Consider the following 10,327-nt stretch of genomic DNA (forward strand, 5'->3'; position numbering starts at 1 on the left):
GTGTGTTTTCTCTCATTTATTTCTTCGCTTCAGCTTTAAAAATTGAAGGAATTTTTTTTATGGGTGATCAGAATAGAAGACAAGGGACACCAGAATGCCACACACACAACTGCAATTAATCTTACACTGCCCTCTCCCCACCATGCCATGTGACCACCATCAGTTTTTTGGAAGAGGCAATTTTTTCACGACCTGATTGAAATGGCTTCTGCATAATGCTTCAATTGTGAAATGAGCAGAAATACAGTTGTTTTAAATGTTTTAGGTAGTTCTTTCATCAGAAAGGGACAGAATGTGTTACAAGATTAGCACCAGTACTGTAGTGTCAGTTATTAATGGATGTTTCATTCATTACTCAGCCTTTGGCACTATTTAAACTCTTGGTTATAAAAAAAAGGCAACAGAAGCTTAAACAAAACCCCCTACAGAAAGACAAAGCAGCTCTTCTTCAGAACTTTATTTTCCACTCAGCAGAGGCTCGAGATCTCTACAGTCCTAATATGAACAGCCCCTTCTGCTGTTGCCATGTTAAAGAGGGGGTGAAAAAGCAAGGTGGGGCAGCGTGAGAGGTATTATGTGTGTGAAAGAATTTGCAGAAGTGACTGTAGATATTGGGCCCTTGATTCAAAATCAAAGGGGTACACAGCATGTGCTACAATCAGGTTTCTACAACCCCAAATCTCTTCCTATCTTCTTGCTCCTCTCAAATAAAGCAAAGTTGAAGTTCTGTCTGAACAGGTTTGGGAGTTCCTCATTCAAAAGAGAGTCCAAAGAACATGCATGATTCACAACCAAAAGCCAGGCAGAGTGGTTAAGAAAAGCTAAATTTATATTAAATTATCATCAACCCCTAAAATATTGAACACAGTGGTTAAATAACTCCAGAAAGTCCAATGTCTCCAGTGAGTAACATTAAAACCATTACACAGGAACACACGGAAATCACTGACGTTAGCTCAGGACAGACAGGAGAGAGGTTTGCTTTTTACATAGTAAATCAGTGCTCAAGAGATCATCCTCCAGTAGCCTTTCTACATTCTTAACATCCTAAGTGCAACGAGGGTCTTCTCTTCCCCACAGTGGGGAACCATGATGCATCCCCCAGGCAGCATCTCACTGGGGCTGTCTCTAGAAAAAAGACATGAATTTCTGCCCACCTCACTGGTAGAGGAGGCTGTGTGACATTTTATTGCTCCTTTTCACCATAATCATTTGAGGAAGGGAGCAGAGAGCAGTTATGAATGATTGTTAGGCTGGAGCGCGCAGGGTCTCTCCTAAGAAGCAGCAGAGAACATTGATCAAGGTGGAGATCACAAAAACCATGGGCTGTTGAAAAGACTGACTGTGTTTTTCCTTTCCCTTCCACACCTGCGATGTGGACAGCAATTACTCTGACAGGCTGACTTAATCTTAAGTGACAGGTCTGGGCAGATGTTTCCCTTCACCCCTGTCCCACCTCAGGATTTTGGTGCATGGTCATATAAGCTACTGGGAAAAAAAAAGAACAACCCATTCCAAAACCCAAAGAAACCCTGCTGTCCTACAGGTCAGAGCCTTCCTTCCCCATCTCCCCACTCCCAGCCCTGATGCCCTTGCCCCTACACATGGCTTCTGCTCAAATTGATTCTTCTGCTCATGCTTGAGCCCTCTGGTGTTGTCCCTGCATGAAGTGGCTTAGATGGGCAGCATCCATGTCAGTGATATGCACTCCTTTCTCAGTTCCCAGGCAAGTCCACACCTCAATCCAAAAGTGCCTCTGCCCAACAAAATCAATGCTTCCAAGGCTGGAGTCAAACAAATAAATAATTAAATAAAAATCTAATTAAAAAAAAAATCCCTCTGGGAGTAGGGAAAAGTCCCACATTAAGACAGGAAATCCAAGCCTTAGCTCCAGTTCATTTTCCACAGGAATATACACCAGTCAGCCCAATGGTGCAGTTAGGGACAGAGTCTCAAGCCACCTAGCCAGGTCTAAGCTGCAACCTTCCCCTATCTACAAAGCTACCACTACTGTGAAAAGTACAGGCAAACCACTGGCACCTGTGGTGTTTTTCAGGGGTAGCAGGCCTGTTAGCATATAAACAAGGTTCAAGCAGAGTAGGATGATTCTCCTTTTTAATCAGCTGGAAAAAATATTGCATGGGTGATGTACCCTCCCCCTACCTCTGAACCATACCCCAGTGTATGTTTTGCTCTCTTTACACCATGGATGGGAATGTACTTGACCTCTTTCCATAAAAGAGTGATAAAAAAGGTTACAAAGTTTGCAGTGAGAAATTCTTCACTGGGAAGTTCTGCTTCCAAGGATCTGGCTTAATGCTTAATATTTTACCATGTAATTTGAGGGGTTAATATAAATTTTGGTTTTGAAGAAGTGTCAAGCAATATTTTCTTTTTTCTTTTTGAACAAACAGATGACAAGAGAGTATGAAGAGGTGGGAATAGTCCTTGGGAGCATGCAAGACCCAGCTCCAAATGCTGCTGGGTTTTGGCTGCAAGGGTAGGATGACATTCCCTAAAGGGTAAGAGTCTTGGAGGCCAGAGAACTGAAGCTCATGCAGCTGATGGGAAAAATTATTTGGCAATGAGAGCTATTTAGTGGTAACAGAAGAACTTAAAGTGCAATTCTATCTGATAAACAACTACTTAGAATGGCCTTTGCAGCTCCCTGATTATTGTCTCCCATTCTAGGTCAAATGGGCTCAGCCTAGTAATAAAGCAGTTCCTAACTATGAGCACTGAGCACTCCCCTGGGAAAGACTCGACCTAGGAATTCTCTCTTTTCCCTTATTATGGTAATCAAAGGTCCTAAAGGCCAAAATAATTGGGACTACTGGGGACCTAGCAATTTTTCTTTTTCTTATGTATCAGTTATGCAAAGATCAGTAAAATTTAGATCTTGCTGAGACCCATTTCCCCCCATTAGCCCTGTAGAACTAAGTAAAATACCAATTTCTTCTTGTCTCAAGTTCAGCACTCAGACTCCAGTACCCACAGGGAACAATTCTGAAAGGGGCATTTGCTGACTCTTGTTTTTCCAGAGTAGAAATATGTTTCAACAGGAAAGGGGAGAACAGGAGCAGTGTCCACTGCCAGCAACAGACACAGTGCTCCAATCTGAGCATTCCTTAAGTTCTTAGTAGCAGATATGAAAGTAAGCAGTGATGCTCTCATGAAGTGAGTCTCAGCAGCTGTGGTTATCTCCTCTTTATGCCTTTACAAGGTGACCTGATGCTGTGTCAGTGTCCTCTTGAGCCCCAAAGTATATCCCATCTATAAAAGACCTCTCTCATGTCAGAGACCCCTCAACACAAAGCCTCAAAGAGTGCTGCTAGTGCTGGAATGACTAGGGGTACTTCTGTGACCAGGAGCCAGCAATGAGGCAGCACTGCTCTCTTCATGGGCATTGACCGTGAGCTGGATGGCACAGGACTTGCAGGTTGCCAGGGAACAGACACTCTGAACCAGATTCAGGCCAGACGAGTCACTGCAAAAGTTAATGCAGCAACTTCCAGGAAAAGGGAACATATAAATAAACCACAGACAGTGAAAATGAGTCAAAAGGGTCTCTGGGTTCCAACCAACCCACCCATCCTCCTTCTCCAGACACAACAACACAGCTGCCCAGGCGCCATGCTGAAAGGCAGTCCCAGTCTCGGGCCCCTTGCAAGAGAGGCTGGTCTCTGTGCCCCTCCTTGCCAGGCAGGCAGAGTCTGTCTTTTTTGTGCAGAGCAGAGGGTAGGGAGGGTATGAGTGTTTCAAAGTCATGTGTACTTTAGACCTCGCTCTCTGTGGAGGGCTTGCGTTGGTGTTTCCAGCCTGTGTCTGGGAGTGAGCCCCGCCGCTCAGGAGTGGCTGCTGCTGTGTTAACACTGCTGCATTCAGACTGTTCTTCCTGCAGCAGCTGCTCAGTTTCGGTGTCATCCAGTGACCCAGAACTAGCCTGGATAGAGACCGTATCAGTCTTCATGCAGACATGGTCCCGGAGGATCCCTCCGTGGGAGCTCCGAATCTGCTTCAGGTCATCCCATTCGGAATCATCACTGGATAAAAGGCATATTCCCTCCACAATCCTGATCTTCTCCTTAGTGTAGCTGTGGTCAGGACCAGTCTAGGGAGAAGACAGATGAATGAAAAAAATACATCTATGGAAAAATATGGCAAAGAGCAATGCAGAGCTGGAATGAAGACAGGGAAGCAGACAAAGAGCTGGACCTCCATGTAAACAGCCACTGGCTTTAACTGCCACAATGACAGAACCCATTTTAAGCTTCTTTTAGTTCTTTACCACCCCCAGATGAGTCCTCCCTGCAAGGGCTCTCATTCCAAACTCCCCGATTCTTCAGTCGTGGAAGCAGAATGAGGATGAGGCTGCTCTTCTCATTCAACTGTACATATTCCCTGACAGAAGAGAGTAAGAACACTGAGCCTAAAAAGGAAGGAAAGAAACCCCACCAAACAAAATGGGGAGCAGAAACAGACAGAAAACCTCATGGTAAAAGTAGGCAGGAGATCAATTCGAGGTTTGCAAATCTTTACATTGGAGTCATTCTAGATTCACCTCTCACAGCTGGAATACCACTGTTGAGTCCAAGTGTCACAGCAGCAGAGGGAAGGAGATTATAGGGAAACAACAAAAATGATCGGAGGCAAAAGGGTCCACACTGAGATTAAAACAGTAAAATCTAACTTGGCTCACTGTGAAATAAGGAGCACCTGATCTATTCCTGAAGAGAAAGTGGAGCCGGTGGGGAAATACACATCTGAGTATATCAAGGAGCATCAGAATAAGGGAAAAATGGAAAGCATTTAGATTCCCAGATAAATAATCCTGTCTTATCATTAATAAATAAAGCTAAAATGGCTTGAAGATTTGGGGAATCTATTGGATAGTACCTTTGAAAAACAGTAAGGGAAAACTCTCCCTTGTGTAAGTCTGTGACCCCGCCAGAGGAACCAAGCAATTTAACAGATAATCACAAACTGTCCTAACAGAAATTGCCTGCTCAAAATATCAGTGAGTATGAGTAGCCAAAGCCCAGACCAAAGAATCTGCCATAGAAAATTACTTATATGTTCCTGACAGACAGTAGAGCTAGTTTAAGGACATAAAAGCAGGGGAGGAAACCAAGAAAGAGCAATTAGTACAGACAGTGCTTGAGCCACACAACAGAGCTTGAGTGAGGGAGGCAGGATCAAACACACAGAGCAGTGATACCTGACGTGAGATGTGGACGGAAATCAGAAGAGGGAAGATGAGAAGCTATCTGAGTGATAAGAAAGCTTCTGAGGAGAAAAGAGAGGAGAAACTAAGTGCTGCAAGATATCATATTAAACTCTCTCCATGATGTGGCACAAAGTACGGACCTCTGCAGGACCTTTAAAATACTCTGCTTAATAAGGGTTCTATTTTTTTCCCCTATCCCACCTTTTTCAGGCCATGCACAGCCAGGAGCCACTTTCTTATTACCAAACCCCTTCTGGCTGCCTGGTTCCCCTGCTGACTGTCCAGAGCAACCTTGGTGCAAGTCACTAACCAGGACCAAGGAAGACAATTTCAATTGGCTCATGCATTTTCAAGGGCCAGCACCCAATGCAAATGAAATACAAGACACTGTGGGAGTGGGTAAGGAGCAGAGACCTAAAGACAGGTCAAATTCACTACAGCTCACTGGTGAAGAAGTGCTGCTGGCTGATGTCCACAGCAGTCTGAACAATCCACTGAAGCTGTCCTTCTGTGTCCTAAAGGTAAATGCTCACAAGTTGCAATCCTTCCACCTAGTGAGGCCTGTGATACTCAACAGCAGCTTGAGCTGGGCTCCCATGTCCTTAGTAGCAGTTCTTACCTCTTTCTTGTAGCACAGCTGGTTGTACATGGTTGGTTTGGGAACAGATTCAATCTTCACCTCCTGGGTAGATGTCCGATATGAAGGATTACTGTAGGTTAGGTTCCCCAAGCCAGGGTCCGTAAACTTGGACTTATTATGCCTAGAGGAAGAGAGCTGTCAGAAAAGTCACAGGAACCCACTGCCAGGATCAAAAGTTCCTGAGTGCTCAGCAAGTGGGTGGCTTCAGCCATCTCCACTGTCCCCCCAAAGAAAAATCCTGGCTTCACCTGGCTCTTCAGCTATGAGTCCATTTACTAGCTACCAGTACAGCAAGGCACTGCCGTGTAATCACAAAAGCTATCATGGCAGTAATTGGTGAAGTTATCTGCCAGAAAGCACATGAGCACATTTACTGAGAGATGAATTATCTCACATTCCTGTCCATAACTCATAAGGTCTCTGCAGAAAATTTAGCCAATAAGGTTTCAAATAGTAGAACTGCATGACCAACACTTTAGAGGCACAGGACTCAAACCTTGCAAATAAAATCATCAAGTACTCCTTCCAATGCAGGAAAAAAGGATTGTAAATAATGATAAATTAAGATTGTAAATAAAGATAAATTAAGGATTGACAATAAAGATAGATTTAGTGCTTTCAGAGACTTTCTTCTCCTACAACCCAAGAGTTTACAATTGGCCAGGAGAGGGAGAAAAGATCACTTACCTATATATAATTAAAGCAGCAATAAGCAGCAAAATAAACAAGATGCTGAGAAGACCTCCAATAATGTAGCTGACGTGTAGTCCTTCTCCTGAAAGTGAATACCAACGGAAATTTATGGACTTTTATATTTCACTGGATAAGACTGACCTTGGTGTAATGCCTGATGCTGGGGCTTTACCCATACAGAAGTATGTAAACTAAAACGTCAGCACATTAAGGTTTAGCAGAGGGTTTTCTTTGGCTTCATATGAAACAAACATGGTCAGCTTTCCTCCCATCCAGGCCCCAGCAAACCAATAAGTGTCAAGATCTTTGTAATGGGGTTGTAATGGAGGAGTTACACCCTTGCTGATAGGTTACTCCTGCACTGGGAAGCAATTACTACAGTCAACCATCTTCAACTAAACACAAAGGGGACAGTGACATAGAGTACTATTAATGGGAAGAGCCCAGTGGACAAGGTATAGGATGAAAGAAAACAGAAACATTCTTCAAACCAAAGAGTCACTTGGAAAAGTCCCCATCTAGGTTAATGAAAGTCTATAGAGGTGTTTTGCTCAAATCAGAGGGCATTTGTGTAGGAAAGACATTCTGTGCTGTCCCTGTGAGCTAGCAAGGGCCTCCCGAAGATAAGGAGAAGCCCTATATCTCTCCTGAAGTAACACCAAGGTTGTTACCACGGAGACCAGAGGAAGGAGAGAAAGTTGGGAGATATGGACTCTCGCTGGCTCAAGAGTGACGTGGCTCCCTGGTTGTCTACTGAGAACTTTGTTTCTTTTATGGCCAAGGGGCACTGTATATGTGTTAGATGGGTGTCAATATCTGGAAGAACTATAAAAGCTACGTTGATGTAATAAAATCTCTCTCTTGCACACCTCTGATGGAGTTGTGTGTTATTATACTGTGTCGTGCTCTATAGCGACACATTTGAGTAACTCAAGCCTGAATTTCAGAAATTTCAATCTCAGACACTATGGAGTGGAATGCCCCAACCACATCTGAAGGAACAACTCTGGTAAAGAAAAGCAACTCACCCATGGTGGCCAACACCGCCTCGTTGGCACGAGTACACAAGCCTTGCCTAGCATCTTTGTCAGAGCAGCTGAATGTCAGAAGGACAGTTATTTAGTAAAAGTAGAATCAACAGTAACAAAGGTATCAAAAAACAGGATGGAATGGGCTAGCCCTGATATCCCTTCCCTTTCCAGTTAAAAAACACAGGTCTTCCTTTTTCTTCTTCAGTATTCTGCATCCAGAGAAGAGACAATGATACATAAACATATATAGGCGGTGTGCATGGATATATCAATTACTGGTCTGCAGTGTCTTTATATCCAATTCATTCTAGATTTGCCTCTCGGGTACACAGGTGTACTCATATCTTTCAGGAAACAAATTTCAGCATCAGTGCTGAAGCAAAAATCAAAATGTCTCAGAGTCAGCATGAAGACATTTCTGTCCAATAAATCATACTCAACAAAGTGCAAGTTTAGCTCTGTAAGTAACTCAACCATATACTATAGAACCACTCTTTTGCTGAGCTGTATAAATAGCAGGCTGTAGGGAATTAGCAGAAAAGAGTCTCTTAACTACCTGCATTCTAAATTAAATGTTAGAGCTGCAAAGATTCTGTTCTGCCCCAAGCAAGCTATCCCCTTCCCAGGGCAGAACCATTTCCTCAGCTGTGTGGGTCTAGTCTGAGATGTTTCAGTGAATTGAAGCAACAGACTCCTCTGTCCTCCTCTCAGAAATAGGTTCTCAAAATTAGGAGATTCAAAAATCAATCAAATTATGACACATCAGCTAAAGGTGGATTTTCATACTTCAGTACAGTCAGCCCACACACACATTTCAATAAAATGGACAGAAAGGATCTCCAGCTGTTTCTTGCCATCTCAACAATGACTCTTTGCCATCACAACTGCATCTTTGGCATAATAGTTTCATTCAATAAGAATGTGAAATCTGGAGCTGGAATATCCTCTTTTGGCTAGGGATAGGTATATTCAGATGATTGTAACCAGAAAGGGCTTGCATGTAGAACCTTGCAAAAGCTGCGATTTTCACACCCCAATTCCAAAAGAACAAGAACACATACTTTCCTTCCACTGTTTCCAGAGATGTGAGAGGTTTGGCTGTTGAAGTACTTAGTCTGCCAGGTGGTGTTTGACTTCTCTCACTTACACTGGCTGGTTCTGGACCAAGGGGCACCACACCAGGAACTAGAACAACAGAGAAAAATAAGCAGGACTCCAACTTTGTGGGACAGATAAACAAGTCTGATAGGCCATTTCCAAAACTCTCTATAGCTTATATGAGCAGCCTTCCCATCTCAAACCCAGTCTGTCAGTAGAAAGGACAAGAAGGCTCTATCACTCACAACCACTGGCCTCAGTTCCAATATATGACTGCATAAGATCTATACACTGGAGAGCCTCAGCCGCTCTGGTTGCCACTGCATAAGCAGTAGCAGCGGCTCACTTATGGAAGCTACTAGCCAAGTGACACTCACTTGTAGAACAGGGCCGCCCATCTGGCTCATCCGGACACGCGCAGACAAAGTCAGAAGCCCTGGCAAAGCAGAGGTGAGTGCAGCCTCCATTGTTCACTCCACAAGCATTACTACCTGGAAAGAATAAACAATTTTCTAAATATGTTACATCTGAACAAAAAGGAGCTCAGAGCAACAACCTTCTTTGCTGATTAGCCAGAAATACTTCTTAGAAATCCGGCAAGTTATTTTGGTTTTGGCATATGCCCATCATCTGATTGCTAAAAGTGACGACAATAACCAAACACTGAATTGGATTAGGGCAGTTTTGAAAGGAAGGTACTGACAATCTTTAGACAGAAGCCCAGACAACACAGTTGCAGAGATAAAAACAAAAAACAAAACCTCACATTCTTCTGCTTTAACACAATGTTAGGTGAATAACAATAAAGTGACATTTGCTAATCAAAGCTTTAACAGAACACCTTTAAGATCTACTTGACTGAAAAGTCACAGGCAGACAAGGAACGAGCTTAGGGAAGATGTGTGAATAGTTTGAGCATATAAAAGGATGTCATCCTTACTTGACATCCACAATAGTGTAGTGGTTCTAGAGTTCTTTTGGTCTACAATCAGAATTTGTCTACAATCAGAATTTGAATCAAGGTCCTTCTATTTACCTGTTTGTCTCTGAGGAGAAACCACAATGATATCCATCAATCCCTCAACATTGGCTAGGACCGTCTCTTTGTTCCGCCCAGAGTATTTGTCCACTCTCTGGATAGATTTTGTTTGCCAGTCAGTCCAGTATATCCATCTGTCCTGCTGCTCAGGGAGACAGCAAAGAAAAATCACAGCCATTATTAGCATATGTAGTCATATGGACACAGGGTATCCATAAAAAACACATCCCACTAGCAGAAGGCCCAAAACAAAGGCCTTTCCAAACCCTTACCCTCTTATTCTAAAGAAGATGACTGTCTACACCCCACAGTTCAGACAAACTTCCTTTGTTAGCTCCAGAGAAGATTTAAGTACTATCCCCTCAGTCATCTTGGTTTCCTCAGACTGTAACACTTCCCTGTTTCCCAAACTCCACTGTACAAACTCATCAACACACCAGGGAGAATGGTGGCAGCAGGAAAATCATCTCACCTGTGTCAGAGCAAAGGGATGTGACACCTGGCTGACCAACACTTGTCGTAGCTTCCCACTGAGGTCACAACTCTCTATGCGATCAAGGTGAGCATCCACCCAGTATATCCTGAGGGCACAGGGAAAG

The 10,327-nt window shown here is 43.5% G+C and overlaps 1 protein-coding gene across 1 annotated transcript in view; it reads right to left on the reverse strand.

The window, feature by feature from the left end:
- Positions 1–247: 247 nt before the first annotated feature.
- LRP4 (LDL receptor related protein 4) overlaps positions 248–10,327 on the reverse strand; it is a 43,006-nt gene continuing 32,926 nt past the window's right edge. The window contains exons 30-37 of the mRNA XM_031055740.1: positions 10,201–10,309; positions 9,726–9,870; positions 9,067–9,180; positions 8,653–8,776; positions 7,589–7,656; positions 6,555–6,642; positions 5,847–5,988; positions 248–4,111 (exon numbers count right to left, since the gene is read on the reverse strand). Coding sequence (XP_030911600.1) covers positions 3,776–4,111; positions 5,847–5,988; positions 6,555–6,642; positions 7,589–7,656; positions 8,653–8,776; positions 9,067–9,180; positions 9,726–9,870; positions 10,201–10,309 — 1,126 coding nt within the window. The 3' untranslated portion in view covers positions 248–3,775. The remainder of the gene's footprint in view (positions 4,112–5,846; positions 5,989–6,554; positions 6,643–7,588; positions 7,657–8,652; positions 8,777–9,066; positions 9,181–9,725; positions 9,871–10,200; positions 10,310–10,327) is intronic.

This window comes from Geospiza fortis, unplaced genomic scaffold (assembly GCF_000277835.1).
Source record: "Geospiza fortis unplaced genomic scaffold, GeoFor_1.0 scaffold66, whole genome shotgun sequence".
Classification (NCBI taxonomy): Eukaryota; Metazoa; Chordata; class Aves; order Passeriformes; family Thraupidae; genus Geospiza; species Geospiza fortis.